This window comes from Cinclus cinclus, chromosome 14, assembly GCF_963662255.1.
Source record: "Cinclus cinclus chromosome 14, bCinCin1.1, whole genome shotgun sequence".
NCBI classification, from domain to species: domain Eukaryota; kingdom Metazoa; phylum Chordata; class Aves; order Passeriformes; family Cinclidae; genus Cinclus; species Cinclus cinclus.
This window is the reverse complement of record NC_085059.1, coordinates 16,117,230-16,141,538: the sequence shown is the minus strand read 5'-3', so window position 1 is coordinate 16,141,538 and position 24,309 is coordinate 16,117,230. Positions and strand designations below refer to the sequence as shown.

The following is a 24,309-nucleotide window of genomic DNA, read 5'->3' as shown; positions in this document are numbered from 1 at the left end:
CTAGATCTCCCACTAAGCAGGGTGTCTCCATAAATGAGCTGAAGACATCTTACAGTCTCATAACCACCCTGGATTAAACTGAGCACAGGTATGGGGGTTTCCTCCTGCTGGTGAATCCAGAGCATTAAAACCATGACAAGGCACTCAAATACCCCTGAGATCTTTGACAGCAAGCAGAAGAGCTTCCTTCTGTGCTACTTCAGGATTACTGCACTTCAGCTGAGCTGATTTCAGCGCATGATGTTGCAAGCAGAAGATACACCATCCTCACTTATGCTCCCACTTTAAGTGAGATGCAGTGACATTCCAGGTTTTTCTAAATAGCAACTTCCTTCATGGGTTCACAACCACATGAATCCTGCTATATAAACCACTCTCTCTAATAAAGCTAATTCCAGTACTACAGGTGGCAGCCTCCCATGTCAATACAAAGTATAAAAGAGTACAACACCCTAATCAGACTAAGTCTTCCCAAAGGAGTCAGGAATACCCAATTACAAAAGAGTGCAACAAAGCAGTTGTCTAATTTAAAGATCCATCTCCCCTCCTTTTATTCCTAAAGGATTAAAAACCACTTCCTTCCAGCAGCAACATCGCCCTCATCTCTTTATGGAAAACTTCTCAGCATTTAAATCAAAGAGGCATTTATAAACTCAATAAAGATACCTCAGACATTGCTGACAGTTGTACAAAATGATCAGGTCAGGGTGCAGTAGATGAAAAAAAGTCATCACGAGTGGTGAAACCAAGACAGAGCATCACCTGCTGCTCTGTTGAACACCAGCACATCCACAGCTGCACCCTGCAGTCAGCTCTGGTCTCTGGAATTCAACAAGGGCACAGGGCTGTTACAGCTGCTCAAAGAAAAGTAATTAAACCACCAAGAGGCAGCTCCTTGAGAGGTGAGACTAAAAAGGCTGGGATCCTCCACCACGGAGAGGAGGGCTTGGCTGCAGCATGTAGGAGGCCAGGAGGGCACGGGCACAGCACACTAAGCTAGCAGGAGATCCACTTCAACTGGCAAAAGTATTCCCTTCCAGAGCAGGAAGCAAATTTCATATAGTAGCAAGTCTTGAGAGCTGAACAGCATCAGCTGCATGGCAGAAGAGTTTGGTGTTCACAGTGAAGTCATCCACAGACATCCAGTTGCAAATGTGCCCTCCCAGTCCTCAGCAGCAGATGTGGGAGTGGGAATGTGAAAGTGTGTCCCCTTGCTCACCGAGCCCAACCCCGCAGCTCAAGGGTGTTGAGGTCTCTCAGCTTTCAGTCTGAACTCCAGATCCCATGGTTTGAAATGGCTTCTTCTGAAAAGCACCTTACAGCTGCCAAATCCTGGTTGTGGGATGTGGGAGAGGAGAGGACTGAGGCACTGCTGTGCCAGACAGAAGGAAAGTGAGGCCTCTCTCCAACAACTGCTCTATTTGCAAACACTATTAGGTAACTGGGACGCAAATACTGCTGTGCTTCCACCTCCATAGCACTGGCACGTGACACAGGGATGATCCAGGCTGAGGGCAGGACACTGCTGGCATCTGTGTGCTAACAAGCAGGAACATGCTCTGGGGCACACTACAGCTCCGTGCCTACAAAATGGCAGAATTTTGGCTCAGGCACCCCACCTATGCAATTCCCAACCCTGATACTGCAACTCAGCATCTTCCATCACTCTGCTAATCATTTCCTTGGGAGAAGACCAAAAGATTTCTCACCCCGAGCAGAAACCAGTCATACAGATCCACCTGACTTCACAAGATTAATCTTAAAAAATAGACCCCTGATACATGTGTGGGAGTTCTGGTGACCAGACTAAATTGACTCATTCAATAACCTCAGCAATTAAAAGGAGGTGAGGTAGTCAAACCCAACAGCCTCAGGAGTGCACAACAGCTCTGGTGGCAGAAGCAGTGCCACCCTGCCTTTGCCTGCTGCCTTCACACTTCACCGTGTTGAGACACCATGGCTTCCAGACAAGCTTAGTGCACGGGAAGAAAAAGCATTGCACCAGCTTTAAGGCTTTTCTGGAGAAAAGTATGAGAAAGACCACACAGTGTCCTCTACAGCTACCATTTAGAAGAATCCTGTTCAAGCTTTAACTTATCTACTAAACACACAGACTTGTCAAAAAATTCCCAAGTTCTGTATGCAATGTTTTCTGCAACACTGCTGACATGTAACAAACACTTTCTGAAGCACTATCATCTGCTGCAGACACATACTCATGCCCCACCCTGGAGGCAGCTGTGCAAGGTCCCCAACCAGCTGGAGAACAGGATGGAGTAGTGCCAAGCAAAGGACATCTCTGACTTCACAGCACAGGCAGACAAAACACAATACCCAAAGAAGACAGATGTTCCGCAAGGTGGAGGAAAATCTCCTGCAAACTCAGCACATGGGAATATATCCTCACTCTTTAAAACTCTAATATTTTACCCTTACATGTTAAGAAAGCAAGAAAATCATGAGGACTTGAAAAATGTACAAAGACTTAATCCAGTGCATCTGATTATATACCATGGCCGTGTTAGCTGGCTAGAGCTCTGGAAACACATCCACAACTTCCATCCCTCTGTTCAGTTCAGCAAGTTGAATTTACAGTGCCTCCAATGTTACACCAGACCACTCTAAACCAGTGAGTTATTTTTACTGAAATCAGCTTTAAGACACCAGAGCTGATTTCCATACTCCCAATGCCTCCATCATCAACAGCGATTTACCCTCACTCTAGCCATGAGTTGGTGAAATGGGATCCCATGCAATGCCAAAGAGGGACATCAGAAGTGGACACAGTGACATGCCTGGGGTGCCACAAGGCCAAGTGAGGCACTGGGTTCCATTCCCAGAGCCTTTGCTATGGCACATCCACACATGGCACTACCAGGCTCTCACTGGCTGATCTTGGTGTGACTGGTTAAAAGACAAACCTTTCCTTCAGTCCTGGCACTTCCACAACATCAGCCTGGATAAGGAGCTTCTGGCAATTTGGGAAAGGCAGGAATTGAGATCATCAGTATCTGTTTCTGAAAACTACACTCCTTTCCTGATTTGAAACTTGAATCCAGAGCAACCTCTCTCTCCCACCAAGGCTGCACACCACTGGGGCCAGTTTTTTCTTTGCACTGATGGCAACATAGTGAGTACTCTGGTTGTCCTTAACAGCAATACTCAACAGCAACACACAAACTACAAGCCATAGAAGAAGTCTGTGTTTTTCCAAAGCTCTGCAAATTCAAATATATATCCTCAGGTTCATAGACACGTCCATCTGTATACAGGCAACATATAAACAACAACAATCTGAGTTACATTTGCATCTTGACACGTCAGTGTTTTCAATTATATGTGATGACCAAGACCTACAAGTTACCAAACTCCTTCACCCCGGACATCCAAATTTGCTATGCTACAATGTAGGGGAGGAAAGAACCTTCCAGCTGTTTAGTCATCACTACATGAAAGCATAAAAGATGTCCCTGGTATACAGGAATGACCAAATATTAGAGGTTTGTTTAGGAAGTTTCTTTGCTTCGGTTTTTGGGTGTGGTTTTTTTTGGGGTTTTGTTTGTGGTTTGGCTTTTTTTTGTTGGTTTTTTTTTTTACATTAACGTCCATTGCATATTCCAGACTGCATGTACCAGGTCTTCTAAGTCTGGTTAGTGCTGACTCTGAAGGAAGAGAAGTTCAGGGAAGGCAAGGGAGAAGGAGGTTTGAAGAGCTCTGTTTTTATTTAATACATACCAGACTGGCCGTCAGTTGGAAATATATCTGTAAAAAAAAAAAAAAAAAAAAAAAATCAGTATTGGTTGCAGCTGGAGTGCAAATCATATTTAAAAGGTCTCCTCTCTCAATTTGTTTGCTTTAGCTAAACAGAGGAAGTATTTTCTTAGTATCTCAAGTTAAACATCAATCCAACTTGGAACCCACCTCAATTCAACCACTTGTTGTAAGAAAGATTTTGAAGAAGTCTGTGTTTACCCAAATGCGCTGCTCTCATAAATAAACTTCTGTATTAGTTTCTAGCAGACAGCAGGGTACAACAAAAAACCTTGTTGAGATGTAAAGATCCACAAAATGAGCTACTTAGTGGCACCCCACACTCTCCCTGAGCAGCAACATCAGATGGAAATCTACAGAGAACATCCAACAGGGAGCACAGGTGGAAGCCAAGGCAAAAGCCAAGCGAGCATCCTTTGGATCATGCTTGGTTTTGCAGCCGCAAGGGACATGAGCAACTGTGCCTGGCTCTAACACAGCACCTACACCAGACACACACCCACCATCAAATGGACACCCAGGGCCTTGGCACATCACCCATCACACCTGGAGATTCCCCCTTCCCTTTCCCAGCTCAGGAATCTCCATCAGCAGGCACAGGCCACTGCATGGGACACTGCAGTCTGTGGTTCAGACCCCAAAACAGATTATTCAACCTCCCCAGCCCCTCCAGGCTCTTTCTAGTTAGAGGTACAGGCCCTACTCTTGGAGGGCCTTACGTATTGCTGGGAAGATGTTTACTTCAGTAGCTGCAAGGACCAGACTTTTCATTTAAGGAGCACACAGGACACTGTGTGTGGAAAACCCCTGCTGATAATGGCTCCCCCAGAAGATACAAAAACAGTACTTTCAACAGAGCAATGCATTGTTTTCTTCAAGGATCCCAGAAGAGGAGGGGGAAGGAAGGTTGCCAGCAAGGCAAGGTCTTCCTGGGACAGGGGCAGGCCCCTGGCTCCTGCTTATCAGCTACCCAAAACACACATTCAGCTGGAAAGTCACAAGAGTTGCAGCAAGGACTACCCCTCAGGCAGGGCAATGCCCTCTGGCCTGGGCTCAGCTCATGCAAAAACAGCAAAAAACACCCCTCTGCCAAAATGACTTCTGTTTCTCTTCCTTTGACTTGCACCTTGTTCAAAGCATTCTCAGGCAGGGATGCTTTCATCCCACATAGCAACGGAAGAGCCAAGTGGAGCGAAAACACCCAGAAATTAAATCAAGACTCCTCTCCACAGTTATGAAATGTGGCCATCTGATGGCATGATATCAAGGACAGCCCAGCACATCCAGAGCAGTCTCCAAGCACCAGTCTGGATCCTTTGCAAGTTGCACGTTCTACTGCAATCCTCCACCAGCCCATGTCCCAAGTGCATTTAAGCATCTTGTATTTCTCTATGGTCACTGAGGAGTTCAGACTTCTGCATCAGCAAGCTAAAACTCCCCGTACTTCATAGAATCATAAAATTGTTAAGGTTTGAAAAGACCTTAAAGATCTCAAACAAGATACAATTTATTTCCCTACTCAGGCTTCTCTGCAAAGGAACAAGATAGTAACACTGGTATCCCACCTGTTTGGATCAGCTGCACCATATATTACCAAAAACCAAAATAAACAACGACACCACAATGGTTGATAAAATAAATTCCTCTGTACCAGCCAAGAATTTAACAAAGTCAGGCTTTGGCAAATGTACCCCTTGCTGTACCCTGAGGGGTGCAGTTCTCCAGTCTGCATTCCTGCTAGGCTGTCCCACCAACTCTTCATCAAATACATGCCACAGCAGAAACAGCCATTCTCAATAGGTCCAGGCTCTGGACACCACAAATGCCACCAAATCAGGCAGCAGCTGCAGGTGACCCATCAGCAACATCTCCTATCAGGCCACATGTCACCACCACAACTCAAACTCATATTCCCTCAAGGTCTCCTCTCACTCAGCTCACTGCTGTATTCCCCACTGCCCTGTCCTGCTCTAGATGTGCAGCAAGGCTCTCCTGGCTCCTCCTGAGCTCAGCCACAACTCTAGAGCAGCTTTACCACTACATTTCCTAGAAAAGCAGTGACTGTACTCAGTGGCTGAGGTCAGTAGAAAGCAAGGACCATGCGTGATGGCCAAGGGCAGACACAGCTCACATTCACCTCAAGAGGTTTGCCAGGGCAACTCCTGCCAAGGAAAGACATTAGCATCCAGTGCTCAGTCCCCTTGTCTGGGAAAGGCTGACCTTGTCCAACTCATCACACCTACGATTAACACAGTTTTAACTCCAAGCTCTCCAGAGAGACTGAAAACACTGCTTGCAGGCAGCTCTCCCCAGATCTGAGAACAAGCACAGAGCAATCAGTCTACAGGATTTGCTTTGAAAAATGGGGCTGCTGGGAGGACACATCTAAGGCAGGGCTGAGCAGGGACAACGACCATTTGGGACATCTTTTACCCATCCAAGCACAAGTGACTTAAATTAAAAATTAGCCTGCCAATTAAGGGCAGCACCTCAGGTGCCCAAGAGAAGTCTAAATCAGGCAGTGCTTTCTTTTCCCAAGAAAGCCATGGCAGGGAAGCAGTCAGAAACATGTGGGCAGCAGGTAAATCCCTGGGCTGCTCTCCAAGGAACCCACCTCCAACACTGCAGGACTGAGGCTGCCTGTCCAGGTCAGCTCCCTTCCCAGCCCTCCCAAGGCTAAAACTCAAATACAAAGGACCGAGGCACAGAGAAGGGTTTTTTTTTTTCTCTAAGTCCCAACAAAAAGGTGAAGCCAGCAAACCAGCCCCACCAATTCCTCCTACCACACACACCTGCTACCCCCAAGGCACCCTGACGCCAGGTATCACAACACTGGCCAGATGCTGCAGGACAATGCTCCACAGCAGCTCTCCATCATCCCATCAACCACCTGCTCAGCAGCAGGCAATCCCAACATGGGACCCAGGCAGTCCTTCCCTGCCTGCCTAACAGACTCCCAGCTATGCCCAGCCTGCTCTCCAGGCAGCCCAGTGGGAAGGAGCAAGAAATAACAGTATCACAATGCAAATGAGCAGACCCATGAAAACTTCCCACCCACATGAGACCCACGGTCTCACATTTCCTTCTCCTTCTTGCAACCAGACACGTTTGCTTCTCACCATGCACACAAAGTCAAAAAGACTTGGTGTCTGAACAAAGGGACTGTAGTCACCACAGGAAACAGTGATCTCTTCACCGCAGCACCAGTCTCTGCAGAGCCAGGTACTTCCCAAGCCCCTGACCATTCTCCTCAGCCCTCTACAGAACCCATACAGCCTACAACATCTCAACAGAAAAATATGTTCTGTGAATCTTCCTGTTATCAGCAAAGCAGGGTGGAGGATGGAACGAGGAGAAGGAGGTCGGGGGTGCTTACGGCAGCTGGCAGGATGTTGGGACAGGCATGGAGAAACCCTTTCAGGACCATCAGTGAGGGTGCAGATGTGGTACAGGGGTGCTTGCTCTGAGCATCAACACCAGAGTTGCTCCACACAGAGCCCAGGAGATAGAACTCAATTGAGGGCAGTCGTCCTTATTTTAGGTGGCACTGGGGGTGGATCTTAATTTCAATTTTTGCCTGATGGTATTTTTACACAAAGGAGAAGACTGTATGCTAAAATGGGGCATTTAAAGAGAAAAGCTGAGGCATCCACACACATACCCCCTCCCCAGGGACTAACTGGCTACTGCTGCTATTCAGGTATCTGGGGCAGGTCCAAAAAAGTCATCTCATTTATGAGCCCCCATCTCCCCTCACTGCTCCCTGAGGAAACATGGCTAACCACGCTCCTCCACCAGCTACACTCACAGTGCTGAATCCAAATGCCCGCATAGGAAACCAGTCTTCTCCCAGCTCAGGAGCTACAGCTGGGAAGGGACCTCCACCACCCACTGCCTGTTCCCAGCCCCCCTTTTCCAGAAGGGACACTGCTTCCTCCTGGCACAGCGGCTGAAGAGCAGCCCATTATCCCTGACGCAAGAGAAGCACTGACTCGTTATTACAGCAAGCTGCAGCCATAACTGCCGAGGGGCCGTGTGGCCACAGGCCCAGTGCCAGCAGGAACCAGCTCCCTGCTGGCCCCCGCCTCCCATTGCCCTTCTGCTCCCCAAACCGGGAAAAACAACCTCAGAGTGCTTTGTGCCACCTGCCAGTCACCAAAGAGAACTGACTGGTGAAGCACACTGAGCAGTGTGCTGGGTGAGCGCTGTGCACGCACAGGCACAAGAGCCGGCTCCTCGGCTGCTCCCACTGGGACACGGGGCTCATCCACACCAAGGAAGACACCGGTGGATTTCTTCTGGTTTTTGACCCACGAAGTTGTAACCAAATCATCCTCCACGTTTTGCAGACAAAAGACCTGGAGGTCAGCAAAAAAATGACCTCTCCAAGGTCACAGGGGGACTCGCAGCAGGGATGTGACCAGAACTCAATCACAATGGCTCAAAAGCTGCAGGGCTGCACTGGTCGCTCAGGACAGGGACTGGGGAGGGAAGTGCTGGCAGATGGCAGGATCGATTGGTATCTCTCCTCCTAACCTGACCTGCTGCCTGCCAGGGACAATCCAGACAGGAAAAAGGTCCAAATTACACAGTCCAGCATGTACTGCAAAGAGACCAGAGCTGCTTGAGTCTCTTCTCGGGCCCCACACAACATTTCAGTTCACCAGGCTCCCCCTTGGAGGCCAAGGCAGTGTCTGCACAGGCTCCCAAGACAGTTACAGGCCTCTTCAAAGCAACACTCAGTGGAGAAGGGGGTGAGGTCTGCTAGGGAAAAGTAGTAAAGCAAGAAACCGTAAACCTGAAAATTAGCATGACCAATTATATCCCTCCCAAGATCTTCTTTGCTTCCTGGTCCCCTTCTTTGTTACCTGCTGAGCAGGATCAGGGAGGGTCCAGCTCTCAGTCACCCAGGTTGTCCCAGCCCTCTCCAGCTGCCAGGTCCTCGCAAACACCTCCCATGCCTCCCAACTTACTACAAGATATTTACCCCCTCAAAGAGAAGCTGAAGCACAAGACAGATGGATCAATCCTAACACGATGCTGGCTAGGTCCCAAGACACCACTCAGGCCTGTGCAAGAGAAACAAAAAAACCTGTGGAGAGGTTTCTCCCAAATCAGCTCCTCTACAAGGGTATCCAGACCACCAATACTTGGTAAGAGGTTTTCTGTACCCTGTCCGGAGGAAAGGTTAGATTCATTCCCAAACACCCATCACCTACACTGGCCCAAGAGCTGCAGCCAGTGTGAGCCCTGACATCAATTTCCCACAAACCACACGGAAACAAATGCCTGAAATAGGCTTTTAGTGTATGAACAGCTATGTGTTTGGTGAAGCTCAGCTGTGCTGCCCCTGCTATCTTCACAGACTTGAAAAGTAATGAAGACTTCCAGCATCCCAGAATTAAAAAAAAAAAAAAAAAAAAATCACCTACACCAAAATCAGAGCATTATGAGTACCTCAGTGCTGATGCTCAGTCTCCTCCAGACTGAAGGGGAGCAGTGCAGACCCAGCAGGGCTGTGGCACCAGCTGAACACACAGCCACCAGCAGGACCAGCACCGTGCCCAGCAAAAACTCCTTTCAGAGATGCACATGGAAGAGGGTCCAGGTCTCCTCTCCAAGCACCAGAAATGCCAATGGGGCTTTGGGGAACCTGACCAGAAGAATGAGAGCTCTCCAAACAGACAGTCCTGCAAATCCAACACTCACATATGCACAGCCACACAAGGAATAACTGGAAGGTCACAGGCTGCTGTTTCTCCCATCCACTTATCAGTGCTTGCACTGGAAAGAACAAACACTGGGTGTTCTCTCCCGTTAACCCCTTCCCCTCATCTCCAAAGGGGAGAAGCAGCAAAGTGCTGCTGCTCCAGAGCATGAGTCCCAACACTCCTGATCATGAACCCAACAAGAGGCTTCAGAGAAAGTCCAAGGCAACTTAAAAGTCCTTGGTTAATCTTCCCATGGAGCAGCTGGTAACCCAGCCTCGTGTCCTTTAATCACCAGTAAGCCTGGAGTGATACCACTGGAGGCCTTAGGCCTTCCAGGAGAACAACCCTACGTGAGTCTGGTCCAAATGATCAGCCACCCTCCCCAAACTGCTCTTTAAGCCACTGGATATTGAACAGACACTAAAATTTCTGGCACAATGAAGCAAAATACATTTCTCAAAGACTCTTGTTGAAATACAGAAGCCAGTTAGATCCCACACTGTGGAAACTGATACAGGATGGTGCTTCCCTCTGACACCGTAGTCAAACTCAGCTGCAACACACTTTTCTGCTTGCACATCAAGAGCAAACCCAAATTCCAGAGAAGCTTTGCCCAAGGACAGCTTAGCAAGCAGGAGACAGGAAAGCTCAGTATCCCTACAAAGGAGAATACATTAATGTACCCAGAAATCCAGCGTCTCCATGAAAGAGGATCCCACCCCAACTCCTCAACCCAAATGCAACAGTATCATGGTAAAGTCCCATAACATCAAATAAGGATGCCATAAATCCCTATGAAAACCCCAAAACCTGAAAATTGCACAGCTCTCTCTACCTTTGGGCTGCAGGCAGAGGGCCAAGTAGGGAGCTGTAGGATACACAAGGTAGCACAGCGAGGACACAGTAATTACATCTCTTAACTGAATTACAAATCATCAGTCTCACAGTCTGAGGTGTTCCCTCCCTCTGGCCCAGGCTATTTGCCTGGTTTTAATCAAACATAGCCCTTCTAAACTCCATCCTTGCTTGGTTCCACTCTCTGCTGACAATTACATCAACTCAGATTTCACCTCCAACTGAAGCTAAGAGGGTTAGCTCACTGTAATCTGCCACATTTCCTCCAAGTCACTGTCACAATCGTCTTTACAGGTTTAATTTTAAAATTTCAAACCGTGGCTCATTACAGCAAAATATTGCAGAGTACGAAAATATCACATTTGTCATTCCACCATTTACAAAAACCCTCAAAAAAACCCCCAACAGTGAGCTTGGAGGGCTCACCTGAGATTGGGAAGCCAAAAGTCTACTTTTTATTCAGCTCAGTGCAAGACCCTCTGCAGTGGCAGAGGATTTCTGAGCACTCAGAAGATGCATGAGATCATAGTCGGTATTCCCCCGAGCTCTCAAGGTTGAGCTGGGAGCTGGGAAGTGAAATTCAATATGATTACAGACAGTGAAGTCTCATGCTTTGTCATCTGAGCACATGGTGGAGACACCTCTGTGATTCGCTCCTCTGTCTTGCTGGGTGGAACCTCGTGCACACATATCCCATCACTTCAGTTTCAGTCCCGGTAAAAACTCCTCACCGCATTTCTGGGATGTTTCTCCACATTTCAGTATCTACTGCTAAAGACACATCATTTTTAGCATCACACGTACCGGCGTCACTACTTACACTTAATTCTTCATCTGTTTTTCCCTCTACTTTTCCCCCTTGCACAGCCTCCAGCTGACCTGCCAACATGAGCCCATCAGGAGGTAACACAGCTATAGTGAAGTGCTTCAGCCACTCCTTTAGGTGTCTCTTTCGGTGCTGAATGAGGCCAAGAGCCAAGTGCTTTTTGTTATTGTGGTCATCTCTACTTTCAGTAGGCTTGTTCTGTGAGGTCAGGAGAGCTGACACAGACTTTCTGACTACTTAGAAGTGGAAACCTTTCCAACTACAGCAAAGGCATAAAAATTGCAGAGAATCCTACGAGTCTTATAGGAATAAACTCAGTGCTTCTTTCATAAGGTACAATAAAGACTTTAAAAAAATAAAAGGAAGATGTGACCTTGGAGAATCTGAAGAACTTAATTTCCTGTCGTTTGAGTGAATGCTGGCTTATCAAACATTTGAATGTTGCTTACTAACTGTGAGTTCTCACTATTTTATTCTGTCACTAGCTTCATCATCTGCAAATGTGCAAACCAGATAGAGTTTGGTAGCTAAGACCTGGTAAAATAATCACTCATTTACATCACTGACCAGAAGCTTTCAAAAGCACAGTTATAAAGAAAAACAAAACAAAAAAGGCTGTGTGATTTAGTGTGGAGGCTGAATATATATCAAAAATAATCTGCTCTAAAGACAGTGCTCAGTATTTAGCAGCATGCCCACCTCTGAATTACCAGGCTGGCGAAACACCAATCTCCCCACACACCTTTTCTCTTATTTTCCCACCAACAAAACTCTACCCTTTCCTCATTTCTGTGGTTTTTCCAATTTCATACTTTCTTTACCACATATTTAGCCAGGAAAAAAACTCACCTCTTCTCTCAGTTTTTTTCAGACTCCTTAAAAGCTACCTTATCCAGCCCTGAAATCCCCCCTGTTCTCCCCATGCATTCACGCTGCAGGGGAGTGCAAGTGTTGGAACGACTGCCAGGAAAGGAGAAGCGATAGAGCCGTGGCTCCCTCCGGCGCAGCCGTGCCCTGCAGACTGCAGAGTCACTCTGCAGGAGCACAGCACCCGGCTTTTCCACTCGGCTGGAAAAACGTGCTCGGCAGTGCCCGGGACAGGCTCTGCCGCCCCCCGAGCTGTGCCCCCATTCCTGCACCGGGGAGAGCGGAGCAGTGCCCGTGTCCCATCTGCCAGACCCCACCTCGGCCTCATGCAGTTCCTCCTGGCCAGCAGGAAGGACGCACAGCACATTTCCGTCCCCAGTCCAGCTTCCCAGTCGTGCTTCAACTCTGCCTCGTGCGTCAAGGACACGTGAGGCTCGCAAGCCCCAGCTGAGCCCCCATTTCTCCCGGCTGCCGTGGTCACCAAGGGATCTCTGCAGAGCCTGACAAAGATCAAATGAGTGACACTGAGAAGCACCACAGGTGCTTCTCCTCCAACACCTTCCTCGTGGACTGGGATACCTCTCTGGGCCCCATTAGCAGCGAGGGCTGCTTTGGGAAGCACCTGTTAGAGCAGCAGCTTGCAGACCTGCTCCCAGCTGCTTCAAGGGGTGTCCAGCAGGAAGCAAATGCACTTCCCCAGGAGCACAGGTAAGGGCAGGCTGTGCCTGCCAGCACACCGCGAGTGTCACACATATTCTGGAGGAACCAGAGTAACATTTTCTAGATCAAGAGAACAAAGGGCACTTGCGTCACCTCTGAGTGTCACCAGAATCAGACTGAGCAGCATCAAGACCTCAGTCACACTAACAACCACCCCTGTTGACCACTTCTAAAGCAAATTAAGGTTTCTACCTGGCCTGTTGTGACAGACCACCCAACCCAGTCAGGGCCACCATGGTCACCTCCAACACACCATCAGCTTGCAGCAGAGAACTCTATCAAATCTTACTGTCTGTCACCACATAAAGGAACAGGGTGACTCAAACCCACAAAATAAAAATAAAATCATAACCACTGTAGAGCACTCAACCCTGCTGCGTCTTCCCATACAACCCTGAAACACATGTAAGTATCAAGGGAAGCTTTTGCTACTAAGTCAGCTTTGCTCCAGAAGGACAGCGAAGGTAACTCACTGATAAAGCAGGTATTAGATGAGCCAGTCCCCAGCCCTTCCTCCCTCTCCATGCATGTCTCAGCAGAACATCCCCCGGCACACATAGCTTTAATGCTTCAGGAAGAGCTCTTGATCCTGGCAATACCCACAGCGAGTGTCACACCAAAGCTGGGCCAGACGACTTACAAAGGATGGCTCCAGCACCTCAACCAGCAGCATCAGCCTGGTGCAACACTGAAACCAGCAGAGCCACAACAAATCACACACCAGTTTGCTCAGGAAAGACAATCCACCCACGAAGCCCCCCAAATTTCAGCATAAATGTGTGCTCTGATAAAGTTCAGTTAAAAGGATCTTCTGGAAACCTCCAATGACAGGATGAGCCTCCCTTTAGAAACATGTTGACACTTGACCACAGTTTCCACAACCTTTCCCAAAAACAAAAGTTTATCTTGCACAGCATTAGAACTGCTATCAGCAAACCTATTTCCACCAAATGCCTCGTGCCAGTTTTTGCTCCACAGCTGTGGGACATTCATGTGCACACCCACTTCTCTGTTTGACAAGCAATCCAAACCGACTCTGACCCAAACCTTTCCACACATAGAAGTCTGGTAATTGATTTATTCAAGGCCAAATTCAGTTCCCATTTGTTCTGGTCACTCATTAGCATTACCAAAATACATGAGTAGCTTTAAGTTCTCTCAGCACTCCACTAACTTCTTTGAAGCCCTTCTTTTTCCTCCCCTCAAGACCTCAAGTCATGCAGCTGCATCATCTGATACAAGATATTCAGATTAACCAGGTACTTCAATGCAAGGAGATAAATCTCCCAGCTCCATTCAGACCTCACTAACAAGGACCTGGACCTGCAGAACGAGTGGAACCAAAGCCCAGTTCCAAGTGAGAAAAGGAACAAATGCAGAGCCGGCCATGCCAGGCACCACAGAGTGGATTCACTGATCCACCTAGAGCTTTAGCCAACCCCAAGAGGCAACTTATTGGCCATGAAAAAGCTCCACCTAGACAGCACTATCACCATGGGAGAGCTCAGCAGGTATCACCAAGGTTGCATCACCTTTTCCCCAAGCTCACTGTGTACAGAGCAAGGCAGGGATTTGGCAGAGCCAGCAGTGTGGAGATTGAGGCCCTTGGTAGGGAAGTTAGCAAAGGCTTCAATGCCAAGATGACCAAAGGATAAGAAACATATTGAAGACCATAATGTAAATGTGTATCACAGTTGGGAACGAACGAAGCTCCCCAGACTCAACTGGACCTAGGGAAAGAGCACCAGTAGTAACTGTAAGGGTTAAAACGTTCAGCCTGGTCTGAACAGCCAGCACAGCTGTCTACTAAAATGCCTATTCCTTATTTTGCCAAACAAGCACAACCACAGAGATGGTGCTGGAGATTCATTACAGTCTCTAATATGTAAAGAGCAACCTAACTCTATTCAAGTCTGCATGTGGCATTGCCCTGAAGATAATTTCACACTGCTTGAGCACAGCAAAAAGATCCAGTGTCATAATTTGGAAGGCAGAGCAGAACATTGCAGCCCCAGTGCCCCCGTTCCCAGTCCTACTCTCTGGACTCAATCTGTCTTCACATCCAAAGTACTTGTGCTGCCACAATCCTGGTGGAAACCTCCACGGTACCACAAGCAATATAAAGTTTAAAAGAGCTGTGAGGGTAAGGAGATGGTTGGAGAGAATCAATCCTTCAGTGACACCGTCACCTGGCAATCTGGAACTGGAGGTCGCAGCAGAAGCAGGCACTGAAGCCCAGCAACCAGGGCCAGTGAGCCAGCTCACAAGAGCTGTGCTGCATTCCCCAGCCCTCTCTTCCCGAAACAAACAGTGCAGAACAGGGCAAAGGTCCAGCACAAAGCTGAAGGGCAAAGGTATGTGGGGGAGGGAAAACACTAAGTCTCATGGTTTGTTTTGGAGCAACAACTTCCAGTTACCCTCATCCACACCAACAAGATGGGAAGAGTTACTCAAACATGGGTTGTGGGATGGGAACAAAACAGTAGTTTGGAGAGGAAACTTGGGGTAGTGGGGGGGAGGCCTTGTGCTGCCATAGCAGCTCTGTTGCAACAGCCAGAAGAGCTCCACAACTACGTGCCAGGACGGAGTGAGAATTGCCCAACACTTTGGAAATAGGTGTGTGCAGGACTACCAAGCGGGATACCTGAGCAAGCAGATGTGTGTGTCTACTCTGAACACGAAGAAATGCCAATGGTAAAACAAGCTTCCCATCCGTCTTATCTCCTGCACTGGAGGTTGGTTTCAAGGAAAGCCCTATGGGGAGTTAGTCAGCAAGGGGTGAGATGCTAATGAACCTTCCCCTGCCTTCTCCTCAGTACTGGTAGCCAAGTCAACCTCTGCTCAGGCATAAAGCAACACGCACCCTCAACAACAGTCGGCTCACCCTGGTGCTTGCTACTAGCAACTAAGGTGTGCCTTCTGGAAAGTACTGCGTATCCACCCAGCACATTTGCCAAACAGCACATAGAAAACTCTACTCAAGAAATCAAAGCACCTCCTGCATCTCCACTAGGAAATACACCACCTTCCCTTGTAAAGAGAATTTAAGACGTTAGCACAAGCAAAGCTCAGCAACTGCAGTGCCGGTCATGAAAACCTGCTTGTTCTTACTTCCAAGATGTAAATGGCTTTGGAAACAAAGAAGTGCCAAGTGCCTTGATGCAACATTTCTTGAAATACATCCAGCAGGTTTTCAAAACGGGGTGCTGTTAACACCTGTCCACACCAACACTTGCATCAGCAGCAGCCCTGGTGCAGGGCACCATGGAGGAGTACAACATGTTCCAGAAGGTCGAGCTGTCTTAACTGCAAGCCACACTTCTGATCTACAGAAGAATTGGAGAAAACATTTTGAATTTGGTTTATAGCCAGTAGTGCAAAGCTGGTTTTACTAGAAAACATTTCCTTCACTACCACAGACACACACACACTACCATCATGTGTCAGTCAGGCTGCCGGCTGCATTTATTTACATGATAAGAAGAGAACATGTAATAACGAGGGCATGGTCACACAGACCTTGCTACTAGATCATTAGAGAGTAAAAACTAGTCATCATTACAGCTCTGCAGCAGTCACAAGCAGTCAGCAGTGTCAAGTACATGCCTTACCACACAGGACAGGACCATGTGTATCTCAGGATTCAATGGATGCCCCCCCCCTCCTCTTTGCACCTTGCACCCTGACAGAAACACACATGAATAAAAAGGTAACGTGCATCTTGTCAAGAGACCATGACAATTTTCTCGTGTGCCACTCCAGACGAGCCTCAGCCTCCACTCACAGCATCAGCAGTATCACTGCTGTCTAACTTGACCTAACGGTTGCCCCACTTACTGCCAAGCCCTTGTGCTTTTGGGAGGTTAAGACGCAAGGAGAGGCTTCACTTCAAGAGCCCTCCTTCCTGAAAGAGCAGAAACATTTGCTCTAACATCTTATTATATTATAGGCTGCACTGTCAACTTCAAGCAGAAAAATACTGCAGCAGAGAGGCAAGACACAAGCTTCCAAAGGTAAATACTAATCCATGAAAAAAAGACCCTGTTCTTCAGTCCCTATGTCAGGCCCCCATTGCACTAAACTTGCCCAGCCATGGAGAGTCAAACAGTTCAAAACAAACTGGTGTTTTGACCATCTGGAGGTAGATTTGTTAAGCTCTTCCTTCTCCGTACTCCAACACGGACAGCAGAAACTCACCAAGACCTTGCAGGTGGCTCTGTTTCCCCGAGCTCAAAGTTTTTACTTTTATAAGCACCAATTCCAACACAGGCCATTACGGAATGCGTGTACACCTAAGGAGAAGGTCTTGTCCATTAAATCTGCTCTACGGGTCTATAATTAATATAATCATTAAAAAAAAAAATAGGCCTTTCAAAGCCTGTAAAGCAAGTCATAGAGGGATCCCTTTATCTTTACAGAGCTGTCCTCACGATGCTCTCTGATGGCCTCACTACCTCTGATGGATCAGGGCTGGAAACATTTACTATCTCCAGCACACACACACACTGCACTGGGAACACTGGATTGTGAGCAAAGGTTTTGTAAGCCCTGCTAAGAAACCAAAGACTTCCGGTAGTGACTTTCCAGAGTTCGGAACATCTCAATCCACCGCAAGCTAGAAAAAGAGTTGCTCTCCTTGGGTGATCCTCCTGGAGGTCACCAGAACACAACTACTCACCTCACCAGCTGATTCTTTCACACAAATTCACGCTCCAGATCTTTTTCGGTAAGCGTCTGCCAAAACAAATCCTCCACCCAATGAAATGAAGACACAGCATGAGCCTGCAAACTCTACAAGAAGGCACCTGGGCACAGGGCTGCCAGGCAAGGTCAGCTGGCAGCCTTGCCCCTCGTGGGAGCTCACCAGCCGTGTTTATTTTACACGTTTTCTCTTCTGCTAATGAAAAGGCAGCAAAAGAAACATGGCCCAAGAGAGGAGAGCCAGGCAGCAGCATTGCTGGAACCAGGCGCTACTGCCAAGCATCCCAGAGCACACCACTAACAAATTCCGTTTTTTAAACACCTTTGGGAATACAGAGACAACTGTGCTGGGCCCAAGGACAGTTCAGAGTGTTGCAGAATTACTTCCTTACCCTTCAACTGTGTGGACACGCTAATGACACACTCTTACTCTCTCCCTCAAAAAATCATCCCAGGATTTGCAAGGGCCCCCTGTTTGTGTCGGGCAGCTGCCTCGACGCTGCTGACTCTGACAAATCACACACCTCTGTGACCGACGAGCCTGGTAATGAATCCGGACACTCCTTACACAGGAGACTCAAAAAGGAATATTCAACCTTGCAGTCAGATTTGCATTTTTTGGTTTATTTCTCGGGATCTTATCTCAGAAGGCATCACAACAGAGTGCAACCTTCACACAAAGGAGCAATGTGACCAGTTTTGTGTCATAACGCAGGAGCCAAATGCAGACAGCAACGCTGTCCTGGATTTCCTTAAGCTTTGCTTATGTCCATGGCTACAATGACAAACCACCAAACAATCCAAACACAGACTTCTACCTGGCACGATTAACTTGTCCTCTGTACTTCCCATTAAGATGACAGCTTTCCAGGTGGAAATTGCAGAGCTGTCCATCTCCCAAAGATCAATAACTCTGATGAATCATCATGGCTAGGCAGTAACAGTTCTTACAAAACACTGGCACGTACAGTAATTGGGAATGTGATGGCACATCTGGCAGTGTAATTTCGGAGTTAACAGAGACAGGTAGAAAAAGATTAAGTCTTCGCCAAACAAGTCGCTTAGTGAAAACTTCTGAGGTTTTCTTCTACTCCCGATTCACTTGAAGCAGGTACGAGGGGAGCGCAACACCCATCCCGACGGCCGAGGAAATGGTGTTCTGCGGCTTCAGCCTTTGCTGACGACAGCAGCGGGTTACAAGCGCGATTTGGACAGCGCAGCCCCTCCGCTCCCGTTTTCGGGGACCCCCGCTAACCCGGGGCAGCGATCGCGCCGGGCAGAGCCGCGCTCGGCCGCGGCCCCCGGCCCCGCCGCCGCCATGAGTCGGCAGAGAAAGGCGGCGCGGCCTGCGCGGGGGAGCCGCGGCCACGCACACGTGGGCAGCGCAGGCCGCGGCCCGGGGAATGGCCTCCGCGGGGGCGCCGGGGCCGCGTTCCCGGCCGGGAGGGGGCCACACGCCGGGAACCGACCACGTTGCCGGCGCTGCTGCGGCGGAATGCCGGGAGCTTGAGGGGAGGCGGAGGGGGGGGGGGGCCGCGTGTCCGCCGGCGGGCCCGCCCGCCGCCACCGGGCCCCCGGCGCCCTCCGCTCCCCGCCGCATGGCCGGGCCGCGCTGCCCTCCCCGCCTCGTGGCCGCGGCCGGCGCCGCCGCTCCCCCCGCCTCACCGCGCCCCCCGCCCCACCGCGGCCCCGCAGGCCGCGGGCGCGGCCCCACGCCGCGTGTGCCGCATGGCGCGGCCGCCCGGGGCGCGGTCGGCGGCGCACCCGCTCCCCGCTCCCCACCAGCCCGCTCCCAGCGACCCCCGAGCACCCACCGGGAGGCGACTGCCCGTTCACGGCCGGCGCGTTCTTCGTCCAGGGGTTCACCTTGGGCGGCGGGGCCTCGATGAACTCCCGGCGCCCCGCGCCGCCCGCTTCGCCGCCGTCCTCCGCCTCGCCGCCGGCCCTCAGCAGGCTCTCCTTCTCCTGGTTGTTGCTCTCCTCCTTCTGCTGCTTGGCGCTGGGCGGCCTCGGCGCCGCCGGCCCGCCGTCGGGGCCCATGGGCGGCTCGCCCTTCTCCCGGCCGCCGTCCTGCGGCGGCTTCAGCACCAGGGCGCGCTCCTCGGCGGGCAGCAGCGGGGCCGTGCCGGGCAGCAGCGCCTCCACCTGCGTCGCCATCTGCGCGCCCCCGAGCCCCGCCGGGAACCCCCCGACCCCGGTGCCGCCGCAATATGGAGCCGCGCGGGGACCACGCGACTGCCGCGGGGGCGCGCACCGCCCGCCCGTGCGCGCCGCCGGCGAGGGGAGGGGCGGCGTGGGGCGCGCCCCCGCGGGGCGGTCGGCGGCGCGCACGGGCCTGATGCAACGCCCGGCTGAGCTGGGGCGGGGCGGACGGGGGGGCTTAAAGGGCTCCGGCCCCTTCCCCGGCGTCCCGGCCTCGCTGCCCGGCTGGGACAGGCTGGGCTCGGGCCAGGGGTGCCGGTTCGGGGACTCGGGGGACGATCGCACCGGTGGAGCCCTGGAGTCCCCGAGCCGCCTTCGACATTCTCCCCGGCCGGCATCAGCCAGGAGCCGAGGGATGGGGATGTTCTCGGGTACCCACGCCCGGGGATAGCGGGATAACGTGGTTAGAAAGTGCCGAAGGGGTCTCGGTGCGCGTCCTGGAGAGTCACGGGACCGCAGAAGCGGTCGGGTTGGGCCATGTGGTCCCACTTCCCTGTGTAAACGGGGTCGTCCCAGAGCACATGGCACAGGGTTGCATCCACACGGCTCTTGAATATCTCCAGTGAGGGAGACCCCGCATCCTCTCTGCTGTCTGCTCCGGTGTGGGTCACTGCACAGTAAAGAAGTTCTTCCTTATATTCAGGTGGAACTTCCTGTGCATCAATTTTTGCCCGTTGCCTGTGTCCCATTGCTCAAAACTACCGAGAAGAGCCCTGCTTCATCTTGCCATGTCCCCCCTTTAGATATTTATACACACTCATGAGGGAGAGACCAGCTCTCATCTCCTGTGCCCAGCAACACCTTTCTTTGAGTAGGCAAAAATATTTACTTGATCTCTAGCTGATAGAATATCATTGCTCATCACCGTCATTAATATTCCTGGTATTTGTCCTCAATTCTTGCAGCTAGCAAGACAGTGACTGCAGACCATGTGTGAATGTACACATGAATTATACACATTTAAAAGGCAACTTGCATTCCTGATACCATTTAGCACAACCTGCAGCCCTTACTTGATGCCCTTTCTATTCAATACAAGCCTCTCCCAGCCTCTTCCCTCATCACAGCAAGCACACCACTCTGCCTTTGCCCAGAAAGGTTCATCTGAAAGTCCCGGCATGTCCTGCAGCCCCAGGGACACATCTATGCAATCCCTGCAGGAGACCCGTCAGCATGACAAGGCGCTGAAGATGTAGCTGCCAGCTGCTGATGCATGGAGAAGGATGAAAAGCTGATTTCACTGTTGGAAGGAAAGTAGAAAGTGAGAAACAAACATAAGCTCAGCACAACACTTGGAAGGGCAACAGCATCAGGGCTCTGGTAGATCCATAGAGGGAGTCCCAAGTTGTCAGGGATGCTCCACTGAGACTCTCTCAGCTCTCTGTGTGCCTTGGCTCAGAGTGTACCTTCCTGTGCCACAGCCTCAGGGATCACCATCAGTTATCCCAAATCATTCAAGAATTTGGCCAGTAAAATTCCAAATGAAAGTTTAAATATAGCTCCAGAAGAGAGGAGTTCTGGGCTGGCTGGCTCAATAGCTGAGCTGCAGTAACCCAAGCCACATCCTGTGCTCCTGTGCCCAGTCCCTGCTGTGCTGGGAGGTCGCTGCACTCTTCATGAGCATGACTTGGAATCTGCACAGCTCCCAGCCAGTCCCACCTACAGCGTCTCCAGGAGCAGGTCCTTGGTGGGGAGCACAGCTGGGTGAGGAAGGTGGCTGCAGCCAGGGGACCTGCAGGCCAGTGATGACCCTCACCTGTCACCCAGCCAGGGTGCAGCATTCCAGCTCTGTCCCCTTGGGACACTGCTCTGCTGCCATGTGAGCAGGAACCAGCCTGTGGTGGCCAGGAGCCAAACTGGCTCCAGAGCTTCCAGGCAGGAGGGAGTTGGGTGAGTCTTACTCTCATGCAGTGCCCAGCCAGGCCAAACCCTGGAAGGTTTTCAGTGTTAGAAAATAAATGCACGAGCGAGGGGGGAGAGAGGGAAGTGTCCGTGCAAGCTTTCTGCTTCAGCTGTAGGGAACATCCCCTTGGCAGGTCAGCTCTCTAGCATCCATCCTTGAGGGGAAGGGAAGCTGGGTGTGGACCACCTCCAGCTGGTGTAAACACACTGGCATGTCCAGCACTCTTCATGCCCCTCTCCTCCCTTGGTGTCCTGACTTCTGCTAAACCTATCTTCCCCTGCTCTGCCCAGCATCCATGGCACTTGGATATTCTCTTCCCTCCAGGGGCTTGCTGAGAAGCAGCCAAGGAGTCTCCACATTTCTGCAGTACAATTCACTGGGAAGTAATCAATCTCTGCTTTCCCCAGATTCAACAAAAGCACCGGGCCAGCATACCCAGTCCTTCTTCTCTGCCTCATCCTTCACCCCAGATGTGTCCCTGTGCCTGCCCAGACCACATCAAGCAGCGCCAGGTGCTGCCTCCTGGCCCTGTACTGGCCCTGCACAGGCTCTGAGGAAGCAGTCTCTAGGGAAACTCCTCTGCTAAGCAGTGATTTGGGCAGGAGCTCCCCACCTCCCTTGCTCCGTGTACAACAGCTTATTTATTTCTCCCCGACTGAAGCGTGGCTTGCATATTTATTGCAGACAGCCGGCTGCTTTGGTGCTGGCCTGGAGGTTTAAAGATGCTTTGATGGTGGCCATTAATGTCTCTGAGCATCTCTGGGTCTTGCTTGGCTGGAATATCCCTAGCTTCATTTCTGCTGGTCTGGCAAGCTCACCTAGAGGCCCAGCCTTCCCTTTAGGAACAGCTTTAGTTCAGTGGCCTGGAGCAAGGCCTGTGCATGGTGAGGAGCACAAAGCAGCCAGTGTGACTGATATGCTCCTTAACTTCACCATCCTGTTTGACTGGTAGCTCAGCCCCTTTCTCAGGTTCCACTTGCCTAATTTTGTCCAGAGCTGTGGCCACGAGTTCACTGTTAAAAGTGTTTTCTACAGTTTCACCTTTGCTCTAGTCTGGTCTGAAATGTCAATCAGCATCTGCAGCACACTCCTGATCACCCCTCCTTTCCCTGCATCCAGGGGCTGTGCAGACCTCACAGTCAGCTCATATTTGAAATGTGCTTCAAGGGAATTTTCTCTCTCCAGCACCTCCAGACCAGTTTGCTTGCTGCCAGTGCTGGTCACGCTGGTCCCTGGTGAGATGCCCAAGCTTTACACGTGGATGGCAGAATATTAAGGTTCAGGCATCTTTAACGCTGTGCAAAAGAGAAAGAGGATTTTTCTAAGGAAAGCCCAAGCTTCCTATCCTGAGTCATATGCTTTGACTTATTTATGTGGTTGTAACTGCTCCGTGAACCCTGCCAAGCAGAAACATTGTCAGGGAAAATGCACACAAGCCTGGGCTGGCTTTCCTGCAGCAGCCCTGCAGTGTTGCCCTCCAGCAAACCCAGCTGACCCCGAGGGGTGTCAAAATCCTGCTCCCAATGGACTTGCAAATGCAGCCTGACCATTCAACTGCTGGTGCCCACAGGGAAAAGCTTTTCAAAGGACACCCAGAGCTCATTCCTGGAAGAAAAAAATCTTTGCTCTGAGAAGAGGGTGGTATGCTGGTACGGAACCATTCTCAGCACTCTGGGCCAACAGTTACAACCCTGAGACTGAAATGGGAATTTTTAATTTCAGAAAACCTGACAGTTTCCCACTGAAGAATACTCAGCTTGCCCTAACATTTCTCATCAGGGTAATCTGACCCAACCGTTTCAGTCTGAGTGAGATTCTTTCCCACAAAACAGTGGATGTTTTCAGTCCCAATTTGCTGTGCCACTGGTGGGGCTGAGGGCAGGCTGCCAGCAAATCTCTGTGACCCCACCATGACAAGTTCCTCCCAACCCCAGCAGACACCTATCAGTTGCGCATAGTGGCCATCACAAAGGACTCAAGTACTTTTAAAACAAAACACTCAAGCCTTTTATTCTACTACTCAAAATATCCTCATTTCAACCTGCTTTAGCTCAGAACCAGAAGAAAGTAGCCATTCCTGCAGTTGTATCTTCTGCCAGAGACAACTCCAACTTCCCCTTGTTTAACCCAGATTCTAGCCTCTCCTTCCTCATTTTTAGTCCCAGAACTCCCACCCCTGCTCTGGAGAGAGGGACCATGCACTAAAGCACAATGTGCAGCCAGAGCAGCAAGCTCACCTTCTGCTGCTAGGGCACAGGGGTGAGAACACGCTGAGTGCTCCCAGACAGTCCCATAGGCTTTTTCTGTCTGCAGCCATGTGATCCAGAGAGATGGAAGACACTCCCTGGCTCTGAGATTTATTCACTTGGACCCTTCCAGCAAAGCATATGAAGGATCAATGTGAAGAGCGAGCGCATTCCCACCAATAAGTAATTTTCAACCTGTGTAATAAAACAGCGGACACTAGCAAGTTCCATTACATCCGCATTAAAAAGTGCTTTCACTTAGCAGGACTGCGCAGCCCAGGGGCTGGGGCTCAGTGGTTTGATGCTGCAGCCCAACCAAAGGCACTGTGCTCTCAGGGCACTCGGGGAGGAGGAACCAGCTCCCAAAGCTGCCTGCCCCTTGCTGCTTCCAGCCGTCCTCTGCACGCTGGGAAGTGGTGTTGCAGATGTGTTTGTGTCTGAGAGTGCACCCCATGGACTTTCCTGGTGCTAGGAAGTTAGATTGAAATGTGAGCAAATATCCTGTAA

The 24,309-nt window shown here is 50.3% G+C and overlaps 1 protein-coding gene across 4 annotated transcripts in view; it reads right to left on the bottom strand.

Annotated features, from left to right (window-relative positions):
* Positions 1 to 19,699, bottom strand: part of LARP1 (La ribonucleoprotein 1, translational regulator) — a 45,481-nt gene extending 25,782 nt beyond the window's left edge. For 2 of the 4 annotated variants that reach the window (XM_062502388.1, XM_062502391.1), the window contains exons 1-2: positions 19,266 to 19,699; positions 3,736 to 3,762 (exon numbers count right to left, since the gene is read on the bottom strand). In XM_062502388.1, the coding sequence (XP_062358372.1) occupies positions 3,736 to 3,762; positions 19,266 to 19,608 (370 nt within the window). In that variant the 5' untranslated portion in view covers positions 19,609 to 19,699. The remainder of the gene's footprint in view (positions 1 to 3,735; positions 3,763 to 19,265) is intronic. The other 2 variants (XM_062502389.1, XM_062502390.1) reach the window with 1 other exon arrangement.
* Positions 19,700 to 24,309: the final 4,610 nt, after the last annotated feature.